We start from the raw sequence: 24429 nt of genomic DNA, 5'->3' as shown, positions 1-24429 counted from the left end.
GACAAGGTACAAAATCTGTCGTTCTGCCCCTGAACAGGCAGTTAACCCACTGTTCCATCTCAGTTAACCCACTGTTCCTAGACCAGTTAACCCACTGTTCCTAGACCAGTTAACCCACTGTTCCTAGACCAGTTAACCCACTGTTCCTAGACCAGTTAACCCACTGTTCCTAGACCAGTTAACCCACCGTTCCTAGACCAGCTAACCCACTGTTCTAGACCAGTTAACCCACTGTTCCTAGACCAGTTAGCCCACCGTTCCTAGACCAGCTAACCCACTGTTCCTAGACCAGTTAACCCACTGTTCCTAGACCAGTTAACCCACTGTTCCAGACCAGTTAACCCACTGTTCCTGCAGGACTAGTTAACCACTGTTCCTAGACCAGTTAACCCACCGTTCCCAGACCAGTTAACCCACTGTTCCTAGACCAATAACCCACTGTTCCTAGACCAGTTAACCCACTGTTCCTAGACCAGTTAGCCCACTGTTCCTAGACCAGTTAACCCACTGTTCCTAGACCAGTTAACCCACTGTTCCTAGACCAGTTAACCCACTGTTCCTAGACCAGTTAACCCACTGTTCCTAGACCAGTTAACCCACTGTTCCTAGGCCGTCATTGAAAATAAGAATTTATTCTTAACTGCCTAGTAAAAAAAAAGAATAATAATAATGTTGGGCGATTGTGTACAAGCCTACATCGCCCAATTGTGATCCTCAATAGTCATCTTTCTCATGGCAACACAAAGATTTGAGTCTAGTCCTGAACTAAAAATGCAAAATATAAAAAAAAAGATCCATTTTCTCTATATAAAAAAAAACAACATGTTATTACAAAATATCACAAGACAGTGAAAATAGATGTTTGCATAATGGTCTTGTGAATGAATCAGTCCTTCTCTCCATATTCTTCAAAGTGCGTTGAAGACGATGGAGAGCAGCGCCTCTAAAACCAGAGCAGCGACATCTTGTGTTCTTCTTCTTCTTCTCTTTCCCAGAAAGAGAAACTACTGAGCCTGACCACTAACCTGCTGAGTTGAAGTCTGTCCCTTTGATGAACTTGAGTTTGTCCAGCGGCACCCCGATACTCTCTCCAGCATGGCCTTGATCACCTGCTCGCAGTGCACTGACCCTCAGCTCCAGCAGCTCCCAGGAGCCTTCATGTTGTCCAGGAATGCTGGCAGGCCTGCAACAGGGATGGTCACTGGGAGGGGGCCATGGGAGAGTTAGACAGACACACACAGATCTACAAATAGCTAATGCAACCTTAGCTCGAAAGGGGAACACTAACTAGCTAATGCAACTCCAGCTCGAGTTAACACTAACTAGCTAATGCACCAGTCGAAAGTTAACACTAACTAGCTAATGCAACCTTAGCTCGAGTTAACACTAACTAGCCAATGCAACCTTAGCCTGAAGCTAACACTAACTAGCTAATGCAACCCAGCCTTGTGCCAACACTAACTAGCCAATGCAACCTAGCCTGAGTTAACACTAACAGCCAATGCAACCTAGCTCGAGTTAACACTAACTAGCTAATGCAACCTTAGCTCGAGTTAACACTAACTAGCTAATGCAACCTTAGCTCGAGTTAACACTAACTAGCTAATGCAACCTTAGCTCGAGTTAACACTAACTACCTAATGCAACCTTAGCTCGAGTTAACACTAACTAGCTAATGCAACCTTAGCTCGAGTTAACACTAACTAGCTAATGTAACCTTAGCTCGAGTTAACACTAACTAGCTAATGCAACCTAGCTCGAGTTAACACTAACTAGCTAATGCAACCTTAGCTCGAGTTAACACTAACTAGCTAATGCAACCTTAGCTCGAGTTAACACTAACTAGCTAATGCAACCTAGCTCGAGTTAACACTAACTAGCTAATGCAACCTAGCTCGAGTTAACACTAACTAGCTAATGCAACATAGAAAAAAAAGAATCACTTTGTTTAAATTGTATAATTTTTTTTTTTTTTTACAAATCGATACTTGGAGTCAAAGTATCGATGTAATATCGTCCAAAATTATAGTGCAATAAGAAACTAGCGCCTACGAGCTCCATATAACAGAGCTCTGTTTACGCACCCAATGCACCATTTTACACGCCACCTGGTGGCGATGGAAATATGTTTATTTGGAAAGTAATAAATATCTAGAGATTTTTTAAAGCATTCATGATTTGCGTTAAATGTAATATATTTGTACTCTTGTTTAAAATATGAGGAAATAGTACATTTAGTGAAAGGAAGCATTGTGACTTGTTTAGGACTCGAGACTCCAGTTAGGACTTGAGACTTGACTTGATACTTGACGATCTTGACTTGAGACTTGACAGACCTTGCCTGTCTTGACTTAAGGACTTGAGTGCTATTACTTGAGACTTACTTGTGTCTTGTTAAACAATGACTTGGTCCTACCTCTGGAGAGGGTGCGAGCCATAGGGCAAAAATATGAAGGGGGAGCAGGAGTCATGTACAATTTACGATAACCTTTATATACCCTAGGCAAGTCAATTAAGAACAAATTCTATTTACAACTACTGCCACACCCGGACGACGCTGGGCCAATTGTGCGGCACTATGGGACTCCCAATCACGACCAAGAAGTCCAAAACATCACAAGATGTCACCATAATATATGCACAAACTCTTAACGAACTGTTTCGGCTGGGAAGCATGAATACACCTTTATAGGTCCAGTAAAACACCTGTCTCCTTCTATCTGTGGTAACGGTGGTATTAGCTGACATCCTCCGTCTGACTTGTGTTTTAGAGTAGAGGAGATCAATCAGGACAGGTTATTTATTAAGAAGACCTACGAGCTCCATATAACAGAGCTCTGTTTACGCACCCAATGCACCATTTTACACGCCACCCGGTGGCGATGGAAGCGCTGACGCGTCGATCTATGTCTGAAATCGACGTTACTCCTTTGCTGTCTGGTGGAGTCGATCCCAGATATCCACTCGCCGCTGATGCAACACATTGACAGGTTCCACTCGGTTTATACATCGACCTCAAGTGATAAGACATTAACTCAAGGTAAAACATTGAATTGTCTATAGCTAGTATGCTTTTTTCTCCAGACGACGGTTTTTATATATGATTTCAAGTGTCAACAACTCAAGTATTGTGTTTTAGACAACCAGTTCGGTACAAATGGTTAGCCAAATGCTAAGTTAGCGCTTAGCATGGATGGTTCAATCACTCTCAACGTGTCAGTAATAATAGCCAGCTCAGTTGTTACTGGCATCACTAACAAGTTGCTAACTAACTAGTTATTTAGCCAGGCGAGCACACCAGTGACTGAATTCTGCTTGATACAAAACTACTCTAAAAATATACTTATCTAGCTAGCTAGATAAAGACGATAGATGTCTAGCCTGCAAAATGACTGTTTACTTTGCTAACTTGATAGCTAGGTCAGCTATCAACCTGTCAAAAAAAGGTGTCGTCAAGCTAACGTTAGATAGCTCATAAGCAGTCACAGGCTTGCGTCCCAAACATCACCATATTCCCTATGGGCCATGGTCAAAAGGAGTGCACTATATAGGGAATGGAGCGCCATTTTGGATGTACACACTACACTGACTCATATACTCAGTGACTGTGCCAACCACCTCCTGTTCTTTTCTCTCCTCTTCGTGTAGGAGCGAGGCACAATGGGAGAACAGCTGAGCCCAGATGAGAAGCTTCACCTCATCACTAGGAACCTTCAGGTTAGTCTCTCTCTCTCTCTGTCTCTCTCTGTCTCTCTCTCTCTCTGTCTCTCTCTCGCTCTGTCTCTCTCTCGCTCTGTCTCTCTCTGTCTCTCTCTCTCTCTCTCCTCTCCTCTCGCTCTGTCTCTCGCTCTCTGTCTCTCTCTCTGTCTCTCTCGCTCAATTCAATTTCAATTCAAGGGACTTTATTGGCATGGGAAACATGTGTTAACATTGCCAAAGCAAGTGAATGAGATAACAAACAAAAGTGAAATAAACAATAACAATTAACAGTAAACATTACACATACATAAGTTTCAAAACAATAAAGACATTACAAATGTCATATATATATATACAGTGTTGTAACAATGTACAAATGGTTAAAGTACACAAGGGAAAGTAAATATGGGTTGTATTTACAATGGTGTTTGTTCTTCACTGGTTGCCCTTTTCTCGTGGCAACAGGTCACACATCTTGCTGCTGTGATGTCACACTGTGGAATTTCACCCAGTAGATATGGGAGTTCTTTCTCTTTCGTTCTCTCTCTCTCTCTCGTTCTCTCTCTAATGGTTGATGTTGTGTGTTATTTCAGGAGGTGCTTGGAGAAGAGAAGATAAAGCAGGTCCTGTCAGAGAGGGAACTGAAGGTGTACTGGGGAACTGCCACCACAGGAAAACCCCATGTTGCCTACTTCGTCCCCATGTCCAAGATTGCGGACTTCCTCAAGGCAGGGTGTGAGGTGAGATCTGTGTGTTTGATTCCCTCACTATTGTCCAGCCTATTTTGTTGATGGGGGGGGGGGGATCGCTAGTTTCTTATTGCACTATAATTTTGGACGATATTACATCGATACTTTTGACTCAAGTATCGATTTGTAAAAAAAAAATTATACAATTTAAACAAAGTGATTCTTTTTTTCTATGTTGCATTAGCTCGAGCTAGGTTGCATTAGCTAGTTAGTGTTAACTCGAGCTAGGTTGCATTAGCTAAAGAGTGTTAACTCAAGCTAGGTTGCATTAGCTAGTTAGTGTTAACTCGAGCTAAGGTTGCATTAGGTAGTTAGTGTTAACTCGAGCTAAGGTTGCATTAGCTAGTTAGTGTTAACTCGAGCTAGGTTGCATTAGCTAAAGAGTGTTAACTCAAGCTAGGTTGCATTAGCTAGTTAGTGTTAACTCGAGCTAAGGTTGCATTAGGTAGTTAGTGTTAACTCGAGCTAAGGTTGCATTAGCTAAAGAGTGTTAACTCGAGCTAGGTTGCATTAGCTAGTTAGTGTTAACTCGAGCTAAGGTTGCATTAGCTAAAGAGTGTTAACTCGAGCTAGGTTGCATTAGCTAGTTAGTGTTAACTCGAGCTAAGGTTGCATTAGGTAGTTAGTGTTAACTCGAGCTAAGGTTGCATTAGGTAGTTAGTGTTAACTAGCTAGGTTGCATTAGCTAGTTAGTGTTAACTCGAGCTAAGGTTGCATTAGCTAGTTAGTGTTAACTCGAGCTAAGGTTGCATTAGGTAGTTAGTGTTAACTCGAGCTAAGGTTGCATTAGGTAGTTAGTGTTAACTCGAGCTAGGTTGCATTAGCTAGTTAGTGTTAACTCGAGCTAGGTTGCATTAGCTAGTTAGTGTTAACTCGAGCTAGGTTGCATTAGCTAGTTAGTGTTAACTCGAGCTAAGGTTGCATTAGGTAGTTAGTGTTAACTCGAGCTAAGGTTGCATTAGCTAAAGAGTGTTAACTCGAGCTAGGTTGCATTAGCTAGTTAGTGTTAACTCGAGCTAAGGTTGCATTAGCTAAAGAGTGTTAACTCGAGCTAGGTTGCATTAGCTAGTTAGTGTTAACTCGAGCTAAGGTTGCATTAGGTAGTTAGTGTTAACTCGAGCTAAGGTTGCATTAGGTAGTTAGTGTTAACTCGAGCTAAGGTTGCATTAGCTAGTTAGTGTTAACTCGAGCTAAGGTTGCATTAGCTAGTTAGTGTTAACTCGAGCTAAGGTTGCATTAGGTAGTTAGTGTTAACTCGAGCTAAGGTTGCATTAGGTAGTTAGTGTTAACTCGAGCTAAGGTTGCATTAGCTAGTTAGTGTTAACTCGAGCTAAGGTTGCATTAGCTAGTTAGTGTTAACTCGAGCTAGGTTGCATTAGCTAGTTAGTGTTAAAGCTAAGGTTGCATTAGGTAGTTAGTGTTAACTCGAGCTAAGGTTGCATTAGCTAGTTAGTGTTAACTTGAGCTAAGGTTGCATTAGCTAGTTAGTGTTAACTCGAGCTAAGGTTGCATTAGCTAGTTAGTGTTACTCGAGCTAAGGTTGCATTAGCTAGTTAGTGTTAACTCGAGCTAAGGTTGCATTAGCTAGTTAGTGTTAACTCGAGCTAAGGTTGCATTAGCTAGTTAGTGTTAACTCGAGCTAAGGTTGCATTAGCTAGTTAGTGTTAACTCGAGCTAAGGTTGCATTAGCTAGTTAGTGTTAACTCGAGCTAAGGTTGCATTAGCTAGTTAGTGTTAACTCGAGCTAAGGTTGCATTAGCTAGTTAGTGTTAACTCGAGCTAAGGTTGCATTAGCTAGTTAGTGTTAACTCGAGCTAAGGTTGCATTAGCTAGTTAGTGGTAACTCGAGCTAGGTTGCATTAGCTAGTTAGTGTTAACTCGAGCTAAGGTTGCATTAGCTATTTGTAGATCTGTGTGTGTCTGTCTAACTCTCCCGCCGACCCCCTCCCCAGGTGACCATCCTGTTTGCAGACCTGCACGCATTCCTGGACAACATGAAGGCTCCCTGGGAGCTGCTGGAGCTGAGGGTCCAGTACTACGAGCAGGTGATCAAGGCCATGCTGGAGAGTATCGGGGTGCCGCTGGACAAACTCAAGTTCATCAAAGGGACAGACTTCCAACTCAGCAGGTTAGTGGTCAGGCTCAGTAGTTTCTCTTTCTGGGAAAGAGAAGAAGAAGAAGAAGAAGAACACAAGATGTCGCTGCTCTGGTTTTAGAGGAGCTGCTCTCATCGTCTTCAACGCACTTTGATGAATATGGAGAGAAGGACTGATTCATTCACAAGACCATTATGCAAACATCTATTTTCACTGTCTTGTGATATTTTGTAATAGTATGATGGTCGTCATGGTTACATGTTTTTTAAAATTTTTTAGAGAAAATTGATTTTTTTTTTATATTTTGCATTTTTAGTTCAGGACTAGACTCAAATCTTTGTCAGGGGAAACCAGTCCATAGTGTTTAGATGTGAAAGTCGGTGCTCGTTTGATGTACCTACGTTTGATGCCCTCTGCCTGTCTCTCTCCCTTAGAGAGTACACTCTGGACGTGTATCGTCTGTCGTCCATGGTAACGGAACATGATGCTAAGAAGGCTGGAGCCGAGGTGGTTAAACAGGTGGACCACCCTCTACTCAGTGGTCTGCTCTACCCTGGACTACAGGTAATAACGTGGTTATAACACCCTCAGTGGTCTGCTCTACCCTGGACTACAGGTAATAACGTGGTTATAACACCCTCTACTCAGTGGTCTGCTCTACCCTGGACTACAGGTAATAACATGGTTATAACACCCTCTACTCAGTGGTCTGCTCTACCCTGGACTACAGGTAATAACGTGGTTATAACACCCTCAGTGGTCTGCTCTACCCTGGACTACAGTTAATAACATGGTTATAACACCCTCTACTCAGTGGTCTGCTCTACCCTGGACTACAGGTAATAACATGGTTATAACACCCTCTACTCAGTGGTCTGCTCTACCCTGGACTACAGGTAATAACATGGTTATAACACCCTCAGTGGTCTGCTCTACCCTGGACTACAGGTAATAACATGGTTATAACACCCTCTACTCAGTGGTCTGCTCTACCCTGGACTACAGGTAATAACATGGTTATAACACCCTCTACTCAGTGGTCTGCTCTACCCTGGACTACAGGTAATAACATGGTTATAACACCCTCGGTGGTCTGCTCTACCCTGGACTACAGGTAATAACATGGTTATAACACCCTCTACTCAGTGGTCTGCTCTACCCTGGACTACAGGTAATAACATGGTTATAACACCCTCTACTCAGTGGTCTGCTCTACCCTGGACTACAGGTAATAACATGGTTATAATCCATTTTCTCCGTCTGTCTTTTAGGCTCTGGATGAGGAGTATCTGAAAGTTGATGCCCAGTTTGGAGGAGTCGATCAGAGGAAGATCTTCACCCTGGCTGAGAAGGTGCCCTGAACCTTCTGACCTCTTCATCAACTGTCAGCACTGTCCTCTTGTAGAGAAAGCTGTTTTTACATTCACTTAATTCATTGGTCAACTGGGAAATAAGTTTTGCATAATGTATGAATTCTGAAAATATCTCCTCCTTCCCTCGATCTGTCTCTGTCTCTCCATCCCTTCCTTCCCTCGATCTCTCCCTCCCTCCATCCCTTCCTTCCTCGATCTCTCTCTCTCTCCTCCATCCCTTCCTTCCTCGATCTCTCTCTCTCTCTCTCCATCCCTTCCTTCCCTCGATCTCTCTCTCTCTCTCTCTCCCTCCATCCCTTCCCTTCCCTCGATCTCTCTCTCTCTCCCTCCATCCCTTCCTTCCTCGATCTCTCTCTCTCTCTCTCTCCCTCCATCCTTCCTTCCCTCGATCTCTCTCTCTCTCTCTCCCTCCATCCCTTCCTTCCTCGATCTCTCTCCCTCCATCCCTTCCTTCCCTCGATCTCTCTCTCTCTCCCTCCATCCCTTCCTTCCTCGATCTCTCTCTCTCCCTCCATCCCTTCCTTCCTCATCTCTCTCTCTCCCTCCATCCCTTCCTTCCTCGATCTCTCTCTTCTCTCTCCTCCATCTCTTCCTTCCCTCGATCTCTCTCTCTCTCTCCCTCCATCTCTTCCTTCCCTCGATCTCTCTCTCTCTCCATCCATCTCTTCCTTCCTCGATCTGTCTCTCTCCCTCCATCCCTTCCTTCCCTCGATCTGTCTCTCTCCCTCCATCCCTTCCTTCCCTCGATCTGTCTCTCCCCCCATCCCTTCCTTCCCTCGATCTGTCTCTGTCTCTCCATCCCTTCCTTCCCTCGATCTCTCCCTCTCCCTCCATCCCTTCCTTCCTCGATCTGTCTCTCTCCTCCATCCCTTCCTTCCCTCGATCTGTCTCTCTCCCTCCATCCCTTCCTTCCCTCGATCTCTCTCTCTCCCTCCATCCCTTCCTTCCTCGATCTCTCTCCCTCCATCCCTTCCTTCCTCGATCTCTCTCTCTCTCTCTCCCTCCATCCCTTCCTTCCTCGATCTCTCTCTCTCCTCTCCCTATCCCTTCCTTCCTCGATCTCTCTCTCTCTCCCTCCATCCCTTCCTTCCCTCGATCTCTCTCTCTCTCCCTCCATCCCTTCCTTCCTCGATCTCTCTCTCTCCCTCCATCCCTTCCTTCCCTCGATCTCTCTCTCTCTCCTCCATCCCTTCCTTCCCTCGATCTCTCTCTCTCCCTCCATCCCTTCCTTCCTCGATCTCTCTCTCTCTCCCTCCATCCCTTCCTTCCCTCGATCTCTCTCTCTCTCCCTCCATCCCTTCCTTCCCTCGATCTCTCTCTCTCTCCCTCCATCCCTTCCTTCCTCGATCTCTCTCTCTCTCCCTCCATCCCTTCCTTCCCTCGATCTCTCTCTCTCTCCCTCCATCCCTTCCTTCCTCGATCTCTCTCTCTCTCTCCTCCATCCCTTCCTTCCCTCGATCTCTCTCTCTCTCCCTCCATCCCTTCCTTCGATCGATCTCTCTCTCTCTCCCTCCATCCCTTCCTTCCCTCGATCTCTCTCTCTCTCCTCCCTCCATCCCTTCCTTCCCTCGATCTCTCTCTCTCTCCTCCATCCCTTCCTTCCTCGATCTCTCTCTCTCTCCCTCCATCCCTTCCCTTCCCTCGATCTCTCTCTCTCCCTCCATCCCTTCCTTCCTCGATCTCTCTCCCTCCCTCCATCCCTTCCTTCCCTCGATCTCTCTCCCTCCCTCCATCCCTTCCTTCCCTCGATCTCTCTCCCTCCCTCCATCCCTTCCTTCCCTCCATCTCTCTCCCTCCCTCCATCCCTTCCTTCCTCGATCTCTCTCCCTCCCTCCATCCCTTCCTTCCTCGATCTCTCTCCCTCCCTCCATCCCTTCCTTCCTCGATCTCTCTCCCTCCCTCCATCCCTTCCTTCCCTCGATCTCTCTCCCTCACTCCATCCCTTCCTTCCCTCGATCTCTCTCCCTCACTCCATCCCTTCCTTCCCTCGATCTCTCTCCCTCACTCCATCCCTTCCTTCCCTCGATCTCTCTCACTCCATCCCTTCCTTCCCTCGATCTCTCTCCCTCCATCCCTTCCTTCCCTCGATCTCTCTCCCTCCAACCCTTCCTTCCCTCGATCTCTCTCTCTCTCCCTTCCTTCCCTCGATCTGTCTCTCTCCCTCCATCCCCTCGATCTCTCTCTCTCCCTCCATCCCCTCGATCTCTCTCTCTCCCTCCATCCCCTCGATCTGTCTCTCTCTCCCTCCTTCCCTCGATCTGTCTCTCTCCCTCCATCTCTTTCACTCTTTCTCTCCCCCTCCCTCCAGTACCTGCCCTCCCTGGGTTATGCTAAGCGGTCCCATCTGATGAACCCAATGGTACCAGGACTGACTGGGGCTAAGATGAGTTCTTCAGAGGAGGTGAGTAATCACAATCCTTTATTAATGTTTCTAATTCATCCATCCCTTCCTCTTCTTTTGGAGGTAATATATTGTTTTAAGCAATCCAAAAACTAACACAGCCTGTGGGTTGTATTTATTACCACAAACAATAGCAAAGCATTTTGCAACAGAAAATCAACATTTCTTATTGGACGAGTTCAGCTGGGGCTTTACCCTTTTGTTTGTTTTCTTCCCGGTTGGTTCATAATGAACATGGCCCTGTGTGTATCCTGTTGACCTTTGTAGGAGTCTAAGATTGACCTCCTGGACAGGAAGGAAGAAGTGAAGAAGAAGCTGAAGAAGGCTTTCTGTGAGCCGGGCAACATTGAGAACAACGGAGTCCTCTCGTTTGTTAAACATGTCCTCTTCCCACTCGTAGGAGGTGAGTAATTCCCCTGCTTCCTCGTCTCTCCTGTTCTGTCCTCGTCTCTCCTGTTCTGTCCTCGTCTCTCCTGTTCTGTCCTCGTCTCTCCTGTTCTGTTCTCTTCCTCGTCCCTCCTGTTCTGTCTTCGTCTCTCATGTTCTGTCCCCTTCCTCCTCTCTCCTGTTCTGTCCTCGTCTCTCATGTTCTGTCCCCTTCCTCCTCTCTCCTGTTCTGTCCTCGTCTCTCCTGTCCCCTTCCTCCTCTCTCCTGTTCTGTTCTCTTCCTCCTCTCTCCTGTTCTGTCCTCGTCTCTCCTGTTCTGTCCCCTTCCTCCTCTCTCCTGTTCTGTCCTCGTCTCTCCTGTCCCCTTCCTCCTCTCTCCTGTTCTGTTCTCTTCCTCCTCTCTCCTGTTCTGTCCTCGTCTCTCCTGTTCTGTCCCCTTCCTCCTCTCTCCTGTTCTGTCCTCGTCTCTCCTGTTCTGTCCCCTTCCTCCTCTCTCCTGTTCTGTCCCCTTCCTCCTCTCTCCTGTTCTGTCCTCCTCTCTCCTGTTCTGTCCTCGTCTCTCCTGTTCTGTCCTCGTCTCTCCGGTTCTGTCCTCGTCTCTCCGGTTCTGTCCTCGTCTCTCCGGTTCTGTCCTCGTCTCTCCGGTTCTGTCCTCGTCTCTCCGGTTCTGTCCTCGTCTCTCCGGTTCTGTCCTCCTCTCCCTCCCCTGGACCCTCCCCCTCTTGTCCTCCTCCTCTCTCCTGTCCTCCCCCTGTCGTCCTTCCTGTTCCAGGCACCACTAGAGTCAGCATGTCTCTCCTGTCCTCCTCCTCCTCCTGTCCTCCTCCCCCTGTCGTTGTCCTCCTCTTCCCCCTGTCCTCCTCCTCCCTCCTGTCCTCCTCCCCCTGTCGTCGTCCTCCTCCTCCCCTGTCGTCGTCGTCCTCCTCCCCCTGTCGTCGTCCTCCTCCTCCCTCCTGTCCTCCTCTCTCCTGTCCTCTCCCCCTGTCCTCCTCCTCCCCCTGTCCTCCTCTCTCTTGTTCTCCTCCCCTGTCCTCCTCTCTCTTGTCCTCCTTTCTCCTGTCCTCCTCTCTCCTGTCGTCGTCGTCCTCCTCTCTCTTGTCCTCCTGCCCCTGTCGTCGTCCTCCTCCTCCCCCTGTCCTCCTCCTCTCTCCTGTCCTCCTCCCACTGTCGTCTGTCCTCCTCCTCCCCTGTCCTCCTCCTCCTTTCCTCCTCCTCTCTCTCTGTCCTCCTCCTCCCCTGTCCTCCTCTCTCTGTCCTCCTCCCCCTGTCGTCGTTCCTCCTCCTCCCCTGTCCTCCTCCTCCCCCTGTCCTCTCTCCTGTTCTCCTCCTCCTCCCCCTGTCCTCCTCCTCTCTCCTGTTCTCCTCCTCCTCCCCCTGTCCTCCTCCTCCCCCTGTCCTCCTCCTCTCTCCTGTCCTCCTCCCCTGTCGTCGTCCTCCTCCTCCCCCTGTCCTCCTCCTCTCTCCTGTCCTCCTCCCCCTGTCCTCCTCCTCCCCTGTCCTCCTCCTCCCCCGTCCTCCTTCTCCCCTGTCCTCTTCCTCCCTCCTGTCCTCCTCTCTCCTGTCCTCCTCCCCCCTGTCGTCGTCCTCCCCCTGTCCTCCTCCTCCCTCCTGTCCTCCTCCTCCCTCCTGTCCTCCTCCTCTCTCCTGTCCTCCTCCCCTGTCGTCCTCCCCCTGTCGTCGTCCTCTCCCTGTCCTCCTCCTCCCTCCTGTCCTCCTCCCTCTCCCTGTCCTCCTCCTCTCTCCTGTCCTCCTCCTCTCTCTTGTCCTCCTCCCCTGTCCTCCTCCTCCCCCTGTCCTCCTCCTCCCCCTGTCCTCCTCCTCTCTCTTGTCCTCCTCCCTCCCCTGTCCTCCTCCTCCCCCTGTCCTCCTCCTCTCTCCTGTCCTCCTCCTCTCTCCTGTCCTCCTCCTCTCTCGTCCTCTTCCTCCCCTGTCGTCCTCCTCCCCCTGTCCTCCTCCTCCCCTGTCCTCCTCCTCTCTCCTGTCCTCCTCCTCTCTCCTGTCCTCCTCCTCTCTCCTGTCCTCCTCCTCTCTCGCCCTCCTCCTCCCCTGTCGTCCTCCTCCCCTGTCCTCCTCCTCCCCCTGTCCTCCTCCTCTCTCCTGTCCTCCTCCTCTCTCTCTTGTCCTCTTCCTCCCCTGTCCTCCTCCTCCCCCTGTCCTCCCTCCTCCCCTGTCCTCCTCCTCCTTCTGTCCTCCTCCCCCTGTCGTCCTTCCTGTTCCACTAGAGTCAGCATGTCTGTGTTGCGTCTCTTTCAGAGTTCTCCATCAAAAGAGACCCCAAGTTCGGAGGAGACAAAACCTACACAGACTTTGATGAAGTGGAGAAAGAATTTGGCGAAGAGGTACGTACGTATATGTTGTATGACCACTGTTGTTGGCCCATCATGCATTGGTTTGACCTCTAACCTCTTGCCGTCTAGCTGATCCATCCTGGTGACCTGAAGGCGGGCGTGAGGTGGCCCTTAACAAGCTGCTCGACCCAATCAGGAAGAAGTTTGAGTCTCCAGAGCTCCGTAAACTCTCCAACACGGCCTATCCAGACCCGTCAAAGAACAGTAAGTAGAACCCACTGTTACCAACTCTCACCGTCATATACCTCAAGGCTTCCTAAAGTAGACCTATAGGAGACTGTTCCTCCTGACCCCTGACCCTTGACCCTGTGTCCTCCTGTCAGAGGGAGCAGGGAAGGGGAACCTTAAAGTAGACCTATAGGAGACTGTTCCTCCTGACCCTTGACCTTGTGTGTCTCTGTGTCCCCCTGTCAGAGGGAGCAGGGAAGGGGAACCTTAAAGTAGACCTATAGGAGACTGTTCATCCTGACCCTTGACCCTGTGTCCCCTGTCAGAGGGAGCAGGGAAGGGGAACCCTAAAGTAGACCTATAGGAGACTGTTCCTCCTGACCCTTGACCCTGTGTGTCTCTGTGTCCCCCTGTCAGAGGGAGCAGGGAAGGGGAACCTTAAAGTAGACCTATAGGAGACTGTTCATCCTGACCCTTGACCCTGTGTCCCCCTGTCAGAGGGAGCAGGGAAGGGGAACCCTAAAGTAGACCTATAGGAGACTGTTCCTCCTGACCCTTGACCCTGTGTGTCTCTGTGTCCCCCTGTCAGAGGGAGCAGGGAAGGGGAACCCTAAAGTAGCAGAAGAGGATGAGCTGGTTCCCTCCAGACTGGACATCAGGGTGGGCAAAGTCATCAGTGTGGAGAAGGTACTCATTCATTCATTCATTAGTTTATTCATTCATTCATTAGTTTATTAATTCATTCATTCATTAGTTTATTCATTCATTCATTCATTAGTTTATTCATTCATTCATTCATTAGTTCATTCATTAGTGTATTCATTCATTCATTAGTGTATTCATTCATTAGTTTATTCATTAGTGTATTAGTTTATTCATTAGTTTATTCATTCATTCATTCATTAATTAGTTTATTCATTCATTAGTGTATTCATTCATTAGTTTATTAGTTTATTCATTCATTAGTTTATTCATTAGTTTATTCATTCATTCGTTTATTCATTCATTCATTAGTTTATTCATTCATTAGTTTATTCATTCATTCATTCATTAGTTTATTCATTCATTCATTCATTAGTTTATTCATTCATTAGTTTATTCATTCATTAGTTTATTCATTCATTCATTCATTCATTAGTTTATTCATTCATTCATTCATTCATTAGTTTATTCATTCATTCATTCATTAGTTTATTCATTAGTTTATTCATTAGTTTATTCATTAGTTTATTCATTCATTCATTCATTAGTTTATTCATTCATTCATTAGTTTATTCATTCATTCATTAGTTTATTCATTCATTAGTTTATTCATTCATTAGTTTATTCATTCATTCATTAGTTTATTCATTCATTCATTAGTTTATTCATTCATTCATTAGTTTATTCATTCATTCATTAGTTTATTCATTCATTCATTAGTTTATTCATTCATTAGTTTATTCATTCATTAGTTTATTCATTCATTAGTTTATTCATTCATTCATTCATTAGTTTATTCATTCATTCATTCATTAGTTTATTCATTCATTAGTTTATTCATTCATTCATTAGTTTATGCATTCATTCATTCATTCATTAGTTTATTCATTCATTAGTTTATTCATTCATTAGTTTATTCATTCATTCATTCATTAGTTTATTCATTCATTCATTCATTAGTTTATTCATTCATTAGTTTATTCATTCATTAGTTTATTCATTCATTCATTCATTAGTTTATTCATTCATTCATTCATTAGTTTATTCATTCATTCATTAGTTTATTCATTCATTAGTTTATTCATTCATTCATTCATTAGTTTATGCATTCATTCATTCATTCATTAGTTTATGCATTCATTCATTCATTCATTAGTTTATTCATTCATTAGTTTATTCATTCATTCATTCATTAGTTTATTCATTCATTCATTAGTTTATTCATTCATTCATTCATTAGTTTATTCATTCATTAGTTTATTCATTCATTAGTTTATTCATTCATTAGTTTATTCATTCATTAGTTTATTCATTCATTCATTCATTCATTAGTTTATTCATTCATTCATTCATTAGTTTATTCATTCATTCATTAGTTTATTCATTCATTCATTAGTTTATTCATTCATTAGTTTATTCATTCATTCATTAGTTTATTCATTCATTAGTTTATTCATTCATTAGTTTATTCATTCATTAGTTTATTCATTCATTCGTTTATTCATTCATTCATTCATTAGTTTATTCATTCATTCATTAGTTTATTCATTCATTAGTTTATTCATGAGTTTATTCATTCATTAATTCATTCATTAATTCATTCATTCATTAGTTTATTCATTCATTAATTCATTCATTCATTCATTAGTTTATTCATTCATTCATTCATTAGTTTATTCATTCATTAGTTTATTCATTCATTAGTTCATTCATTCATTCATTCATTAGTGTATTCATTCATTAGTTTATTCATTCATTAGTTTATTCATTCATTAGTTTATTCATTCATTAGTTTATTCATTCATTCATTCATTCATTCATTCATTAGTTTATTCATTCATTCATTCATTCATTAGTTTATTCATTCATTCATTCATTAGTTTATTCATTCATTCATTAGTTTATTCATTCATTCATTAGTTTATTCATTCATTAGTTTATTCATTCATTCATTAGTTTATTCATTCATTAGTTTATTCATTCATTAGTTTATTCATTCATTAGTTTATTCATTCATTCGTTTATTCATTCATTCATTCATTAGTTTATTCATTCATTCATTAGTTTATTCATTCATTAGTTTATTCATGAGTTTATTCATTCATTAATTCATTCATTAATTCATTCATTCATTAGTTTATTCATTCATTAATTCATTCATTCATTCATTAGTTTATTCATTCATTCATTCATTAGTTTATTCATTCATTAGTTTATTCATTCATTAGTTCATTCATTCATTCATTCATTAGTGTATTCATTCATTAGTTTATTCATTCATTAGTTTATTCATTCATTAGTTTATTCATTCATTAGTTTATTCATTCATTCATTCATTCATTCATTCATTAGTTTATTCATTCATTCATTCATTAGTTTATTCATTCATTAGTTTATTCATTCATTAGTTTATTAATTAGTTTATTCATTCATTCATTAGTTTATTCATTCATTCATTCATTAGTTTATTCATTCATTCATTCATTCATTAGTTTATTTATCCTTATTTAAACTTGGAATACCCTTTTTTGAGAGAAATGCTGAATTCCAAATGGTGGAAATCCCCCCCCAGCCTATCAGAGAGCAAGACGAGGAGAAATGACTGATTTAGATCCGATCTTTGATCAGAATAGGCTCGGGGGATTTGGGATTCAGCAAATCATCTCTAATTCTTTCCTTTCTTCACTGATTGGTCTTTCTCTCTGCCTGTCCTTTCGCCTCCCTCAGCATCCGGATGCTGATTCGCTGTACCTGGAGAAAATAGACGTCGGAGAGGCGGAGCCAAGGACGGTGGTGAGCGGCCTGGTGGCCTACGTTTCCCAGGAGGCCTTGCAGGACAGGCTGGTGGTGTTGCTATGCAACCTGAAGCCCCAGAAGATGAGGGGGGTGGAGTCCCAAGCCATGCTGCTCTGTGCCTCCATGTGAGTCTTTCCCTTCTGTTCTCCTCCCTCTCTTCCTGCCTTCCTACGTACCTCCCTTCCTTTGTCTTTTCTCCTGTCCCCCTGCTTCTGTCTCTCCTCTCTCTCTCTGTCGGTCTCTGTTGGTCTCTCTTCTCTGTTGGTCTATCTCTCTGTCGGTCTCTCTGTCGGTCTCTCGCTCTCTCTGTTGGTCTGTCTCTCTCTCTGTTGGTCTGTCTCTCTCTCTGGTCTCTCTCTCTCTCTCTCTCTCTCTCTCTCTCTTCTCTTCATCTCTCTCTGTTGGTCTCTCCTCTCTTCAATCTCTCTCTCTCTCTCTCTTCTCTTCATCTCTCTCTCTGTTCCTCTCTCCTCTCTCTCTCTCTCTCTCTCTCTTCTCTTCATCTCTCTCTCTGTTCCTCTCTCTCTCTCTCTCTGTTCCTGTCTCTCTGTGTGTGTCACCGGACACAGCCCACCCATTTCCTCATCCATCACTTCCTGACTCTCTTCTCTCTGATTGGCTGTTAACCCAGTGAGGGGGATCCCAGAAGAGTGGAGCCTCTTGACCCCCCTGAGGGGTCGTCACCCGGGGAACAGGTGTTCGTTGAGGGGTACGAGACGGGCAAGCCAGACGACAAACTAAACCCAAAGAAAAAGCTGTGGGAGAAACTACAGGTATGTCTGAATGACCCCTAGCCTGTTTTCTCTTAAAATGACAGACCAATAAATGACTGAATGTTATTTCAGCTAGGTGGAGAGAATTGCAGTTCATTTCGCTGATCTGTTCCACTTGTTCCGTTGTTTCCAACGCCTAACGCTGCTATATTTTGCTACTTGCTAGTGAACGTCCATTTCAGAGTATATTAGATGTTTCTCTCTCTCTCCAGGTGGACCTGAAGGGGTCTCTCTCTCTCCAGGTGGACCTGAAGGTGTCTCTCTCTCTCTCTCCAGGTGGACCTGAAGGGGTCTCTCTCTCTTCAGGTGGACCTGAAGGTGTCTCTCTCTCTCCAGGTGGACCTGAAGGGGTCTCTCTCTCTCCAGGTGGACCTGAAGGGGTCTCTCTCTCTCCAGGTGGACCTGAAGGGGTCTCTCTCTCTCCAGGTGGACCTGAAGGGGTCTCTCTCTCTCTTTTCAGGTGGACCTGAAGGGGTCTCTCTCTCTCTTTTCAGGTGGACCTGAAGGGGTCTCTCTCTCTCTTTTCAGGTGGACCTGAATGTGTCTCTCTCTCTTTTCAGGTGGACCTGAAGGTGTCTCTCTCTCTCTTTCCAGGTGGACCTGAAGGTGTCTCTCTCTCTCTCCTCTCTCTCTCTCTCTAGGTGGACCTGAAGGTGTCTCTCTCTCTCTTTCCAGGTGGACCTGAAGGTGTCTCTCTCTCCAGGTGGACCTGAAGATATCAGGATACTGAGGGTTTCTGTCTCTCTCTACAGGTGGACTTGAAGGTGTCTCTCTCTCTCTCTCTCTCCAGGTGGACCTGAAGGTGTCTCTCTCTCTCTCCAGGTGGACCTGAAGGTGTCTCTCTCCCTCTCCAGGTGGACCTGAAGGTGTCTCTCTCTCTCTCCAGGTGGACCTGAAGGTGTCTCTCTCTCTCTCTCCAGGTGGACCTGAAGGTGTCTCTCTCTCTCTCCAGGTGGACCTGAAGGTGTCTCTCTCTCTCTCCAGGTGGACCTGAAGGTGTCTCTCTCTCTCTCCAGGTGGACCTGAAGGTGTCTCTCTCTCTCTCCAGGTGGACCTGAAGGTGTCTCTCTCTCTCTCCAGGTGGATCTGAAGGTGTGTCTCTCTCTCCAGGTGGACCTGAAGGTGTCAGGACAGTGTGTAGCCCAGTGGCAGAACACTGAGGGTTTCTGTCTCTCTCCAGGTGGACCTGAAGGTATCTCTCTGTCTCTCTCTCCAGGTGGACCTGAAGGTGTCAGGACAGTGTGTAGCCCAGTGGCAGGACACTGAGGGTTTCTGTCTCTCTCTGAAGGTGTCAGGACAGTGTGTAGCCCAGTGGCAGGACACTGAGGGTTTCTGTCTCTCTCTCCAGGTGGACCTGAAGGTGTCAGGACAGTGTGTAGCCCAGTGGCAGGACACTGAGGGTTTCTCTCTCTCTCTCCAGGTGGACCTGAAGGTGTCAGGACAGTGTGTAGCCCAGTGGCAGGACACTGAGGGTTTCTGTCTCTCTCTCCAGGTGGACCTGAAGGTGTCAGGACACTGAGGGTTTCTGTCTCTCTCTCCAGGTGGACCTGAAGGTGTCAGGACAGTGTGTAGCCCAGTGGCAGAACACTGAGGGTTTCTGTCTCTCTCCAGGTGGACCTGAAGGTATCTCTCTGTCTCCCAGGTGGACCTGAAGGTGTCAGGACAGTGTGTAGCCCAGTGGCAGGACACTGAGGGTTTCTGTCTCTCTCTCTAGGTGGACCTGAAGGTGTCAGGACAGTGTAGCCCAGTGGCAGGACACTGAGGGTTTCTGTCTCTCTCTCCAGGTGGACCTGAAGGTGTCAGGACAGTGTGTAGCCCAGTGGCAGGACACTGAGGGTTTCTGTCTCTCTCCAGGTGGACCTGAAGGTGTCAGGACAGGTGTAGCCCAGTGGCAGGACACTGAGGGTTCTCTCTCTCTCCAGGTGGACCTGAAGGTGTCAGGACAGTGTGTAGCCCAGGGCAGGACACCGAGGCTTCTGTCTCTCTCCAGGTGGACCTGAAGGTGTCAGGACACCGAGGGTTTCTCTCTCTCTCCAGGTGGACCTGAAGGTGTCAGACAGTGTGTAGCCCAGTGGCAGGACACTGAGGGTTTCTCTCTCTCTCTCCAGGTGGACCTGAAGGTGTCAGGACAGTGTGTAGCCCAGTGGCAGGACACTGAGGGTTTCTGTCTCTCTCCAGGTGGACCTGAAGGTGTCAGGACAGTGTGTAGCCCAGTGGCAGGACACTGAGGGTTTCTCTCTCTCTCTCCAGGTGGACCTGAAGGTGTCAGGACAGTGTGTAGCCCAGTGGCAGGACACTGAGGGTTTCTGTCTCTCTCCAGGTGGACCTGAAGGTGTCAGGACACCGAGGGTTTCTCTCTCTCTCTCTCCAGGTGGACCTGAAGGTGTCAGGACACCGAGGGTTTCTCTCTCTCTCTCTCCAGGTGGACCTGAAGGTGTCAGGACACCGAGGGTTTCTCTCTCTCTCTCTCCAGGTGGACCTGAAGGTGTCAGGACAGTGTGGGTTTCTCTCTCTCTCTCCAGGTGGACCTGAAGGTGTCAGGACAGTGTGTAGCCCAGTGGCAGGACACTGAGGGGTTCTCTCTCTCTCCAGGTGGACCTAAAGGTGTCAGGACAGTGTGTAGCCCAGTGGCAGGACAAACAGCTGATGACCAAACTGGGACACATCACCTGTAAAACACTGAAAGGAGGCAACATCAGCTAAGAGGACACACTGTCAATCAACACACGTCACCACGGCAACGGCACTCTCTCTTCCTGCCCCGGAGAACTAATCATTCATATTAATAATAATATCTTGATCAATCAATCTAACGCGGCGATCGATCCGGGTTTAAATAAAAACGGTCTTATTTACTATCGTCTATCTCTCTGCTGTGTCCTGATGTTTCTGTAATCGTATGGCTCTGTAATCCTTGAGAAGTTAATGTCGATAACTCTGTCTGGTGTCCTCTGTTTTTAACCGCATTGTTTCTGGGAAATTCTTTTGGGAAAATACAGACGGCGTAAAGTCGTGACCTATTAACCTAGAGAGAGACACGTCAGCACGCCATCAACAGTCTCTACTGTCCAACCAGGTCTTAGATCATCCACCTAGGACCTATCCTTTAGTGCAGAAATCTATTGCGTTGGTATGAGAATGCTAGTGGGATGTGATAACGGTTGAATCGGGCAGGTTATACCGGTCCTTTCCTGTGGAAACGCTGCCATTACTCTTTTATGTCATCATCATCATCATCATCATCATCTGGAAAATGAAATAAACCGGTTGAATTCAGTGGTTGTCTTCCCTCTGCAGTGTCCTCTGGACTGAGACGTCACCTCCAGTCATGGCCAGACCGTGCAAAAGATCTGCCTGTTAAAACCATGTGTTGTGAGATGTGTTTGAAATCTGAACACATTTGAGTATTTTTTTGTGTATTGACAGTGATAGGGGAGGGTTGCTTAGTATGAATTTACATCCTGCCTGAATGATGAAAGGTTAAACCAAGTGTATAAGGGGAGGGTTGCTTAGTATGAATTTACATCCTGCCTGAATGATGAAAGGTTAAACCAAGTGTATAAGGGGAGGGTTGCTTAGTATGAATTTAACATCCTGCCTGAATGATGAAAGGTTAAACCAAGTGTATAAGGGGAGGGTTGCTTAGTATGAATTTACATCCTGCCTGAATGATGAAAGGTTAAACCAAGTGTATAAGGGGAGGGTTGCTTAGTATGAATTTAACATCCTGCCTGAATGATGAAAGGTTAAACCAAGTGTATAAGGGGAGGTTGCTTAGTAGAATTTACATCCTGCCTGAATGATGAAAGGTTAAACCAAGGTGTATAAGGGGAGGTTGCTTAGTATGGTAATTTACATCCTGCCTGAATGATGAAAGGTTAAACCAAGTGTATAAGGGGAGGTTGCTTAGTATGAATTTACATCCTGCCTGAATGATGAAAGGTTAAACCAAGTGTATAAGGGAGGTTGCTTAGTATGAATTTACATCCTGCCTGAATGATGAAAGGTTAAACCAAGTGTATAAGGAGGGTTGCTTAGTATGAATTTACATCCTGCCTGAATGATGAAAGGTTAAACCAAGTGTATAAGGGAGGGTTGCTTAGTATGAATTTACATCCTGCCTGAATGATGAAAGGTTAAACCAAGTGTATAAGGGGAGGGTTGCTTAGTATGAATTTACATCCTGCCTGAATGATGAAAGGTTAAACCAAGTGTATAAGGAGGGTTGCTTAGTATGAATTTACATCCTGCCTGAATGATGAAAGGTTAAACCAAGGGTTGCTTTGTATAAGGGGAGGGTTGCTTAGTATGAATTTACATCCTGCCTGAATGATGAAAGGTTAAACCAAGTGTATAAGGAGGGTTGCTTAGTATGAATTTACATCCTGCCTGAATGATGAAAGGTTAAACCAAGTGTATAAGGGGAGGGTTGCTTAGTATGAATTTAACATCCTGCCTGAATGATGAAAGGTTAAACCAAGTGTATAAGGGGAGGGTTGCTTAGTATGAATTTACATCCTGCCTGAATGATGAAAGGTTAAACCAAGTGTATAAGGGGAGGGTTGCTTAGTATGAATTTACATCCTGCCTGAATGATGAAAAAGGTTAAACCAAGTGTATAAGGGGAGGGTTGCTTAGTATGAATTTACATCCTGCCTGAATGATGAAAGGGTTAAACCAAGTGTATAAGGGGAGGGTTGCTTAGTATGAATTTACATCCTGCCTGAATGATGAAAGGTTAAACCAAGTGTATAAGGGAGGGTTGCTTAGTATGAATTTACATCCTGCCTGAATGATGAAAGGTTAAACCAAGTGTATAAGGGGAGGGTTGCTTAGTATGAATTTACATCCTGCCTGAATGATGAAAGGTTAAACCAAGTGTATAAGGAGGGTTGCTTAGTATGAATTAACATCCTGCCTGAATGATGAAAGGTTAAACCAAGTGTATAAGGGAGTGGTTGCTTAGTATGAATTTACATCCTGCCTGAATGATGAAAGGTTAAACCAAGTGTATAAGGGGAGGGTTGCTTAGTATGAATTTACATCCTGCCTGAATGATGAAAGGTTAAACCAAGTGTATAAGGGAGGGTTGCTTAGTATGAATTTACATCCTCCTGCCTGAATGATGCTTAAGAATTTAAGGAATTAAACCAAGTGTATAAGGGGAGGGGTTGCTTAGTATGAATTTACATCCTGCCTGAATGATGAAAGGTTAAACCAAGTGTATAAGGGGAGGGTTGCTTAGTATGAATTTACATCCTGCCTGAATGATGAAAGGTTAAACCAAGTGTATAAGGGGAGGGTTGCTTAGTATGAATTTACATCCTGCCTGAATGATGAAAGGTTAAACCAAGTGTATAAGGAGGGTTGCTTAGTATGAATTTACATCCTGCCTGAATGATGAAAGAGTTAAACCAAGTGTATAAGGGAGGGTTGCTTAGTATGAATTTACATCCTGCCTGAATGATGAAAGGTTAAACCAAGTGTATAAGGAGGGTTGCTTAGTATGAATTTACATCCTGCCTGAATGATGTTAAACCAAGTGTATAAGGGACCCGTTTACATCCTGCCTGAATGATAAGGAGGGTTGCTTAGTATGAATTTACATCCTGCCTGAATGATGAAAGGTTAAACCAAGTGTATAAAGGGGAGGTTGCTTAGTATGAATTTACATCCTGCCTGAATGATGAAAGTTAAACCAAGTGTATAAGATTTACATCCTGCCTGAATGATGAAAGGTTAAACCAAGTGTATAAGGGGAGGGTTGCTTAGTATGAATTTACATCCTGCCTGAATGATGAAAGGTTAAACCAAAGTGTATAAGGGGAGGGTTGCTTAGGTATGAATTAACATCCTGCCTGAATGATGAAAAGGTTAAACCAAGTGTATAAGGGGAGGTTGCTTAGTATGAATTTACATCCTGCCTGAATGATGAAAGGTTAAACCAAGTGTATAAGAGGAGGTTGCTTAGTATGAATTAACATCCTGCCTGAATGATGAAAGGTTAAACCAAGTGTATAAGGGGTGTTGCCCAGTATGAATTTACATCCTGCCTGAATGATGAAAGGTTAAACCAAGTGTATAAGGGGGTGTTGCTTAGTATGAATTTACATCCTGCCTGAATGATGAAAGGTTAAACCAAGTGTATAAGGGGGTGTTGCTTAGTATGAATTTACATCCTGCCTGAATGATGAAAGGTTAAACCAAGTATGTATCTGCCTGAATGATGGGTGTATAAGGAGGGTTGTAGTATGAATTTACATCCTGCCTGAATGATGAAAAGGTTAAACCAAGTGTATAAGGGAGTGTTGCTTAGTATGAATTTACATCCTGCCTGAATGATGAAAGGTTAAACCAAGTGTATAAGGGAGGGTTGCTAGTATGAATTTACATCCTGCCTGAATGATGAAAGGTTAAACCAAGTGCATAAAGGGAGGGTTGCTTAGTATGAATTTACATCCTGCCTGAATGATGAAAGGTTAAACCAAGTGTATAAGGAGGGTTGCTTAGTATGAATTTACATCACCTGCCTGAATGATGAAAGAGTTAAACCAAGTGTATAAGGAGGGTTGCTTAGTATGAATTTACATCCTGCCTGAATGATGAAAGGTTAAACCAAGTGTATAAGGGAGGGTTGCTTAGTATGAATTTACATCCTGCCTGAATGATGAAAGGTTAAACCAAGTGTATAAGGGGAGGGTTGCTTAGTATGAATTTACATCCTGCCTGAATGATGAAAGGTTAAACCAAGTGTATAAGGGGAGGGTTGCTTAGTATGAATTTACATCCTGCCTGAATGATGAAAGGTTAAACCAAGTGTATAAGGGGAGGGTTGCTTAGTATGAATTTACATCCTGCCTGAATGATGAAAGGTTAAACCAAGTGTATAAGGGGAGGGTTGCTTAGTATGAATTTACATCCTGCCTGAATGATGAAA

At 44.9% G+C, this 24429-nt stretch overlaps 1 protein-coding gene across 1 annotated transcript; it reads left to right on the top strand.

Moving 5' to 3' along the window:
* The first annotated feature begins 3610 nt into the window (after positions 1-3610).
* Positions 3611-20355, top strand: LOC135566795 (tyrosine--tRNA ligase, cytoplasmic-like). The gene is given in 14 exon segments (XM_065014404.1): positions 3611-3717; positions 4293-4439; positions 6401-6576; positions 6979-7108; positions 7816-7896; positions 10226-10318; positions 10586-10721; positions 12959-13044; positions 13123-13150; positions 13153-13257; positions 13811-13908; positions 16651-16844; positions 17351-17492; positions 20085-20355. Coding segments are annotated over 14 exon segments (1584 nt in total). The 5' UTR covers positions 3611-3660; the 3' UTR covers positions 20196-20355.
* Positions 20356-24429: the final 4074 nt, after the last annotated feature.

This window comes from Oncorhynchus nerka, unplaced genomic scaffold, assembly GCF_034236695.1.
Source record: "Oncorhynchus nerka isolate Pitt River unplaced genomic scaffold, Oner_Uvic_2.0 unplaced_scaffold_3312, whole genome shotgun sequence".
In the NCBI taxonomy this organism is placed as follows: domain Eukaryota; kingdom Metazoa; phylum Chordata; class Actinopteri; order Salmoniformes; family Salmonidae; genus Oncorhynchus; species Oncorhynchus nerka.
Note: the sequence above shows the minus strand (reverse complement) of the source record. Positions and strands in the feature narration are given on the sequence as shown.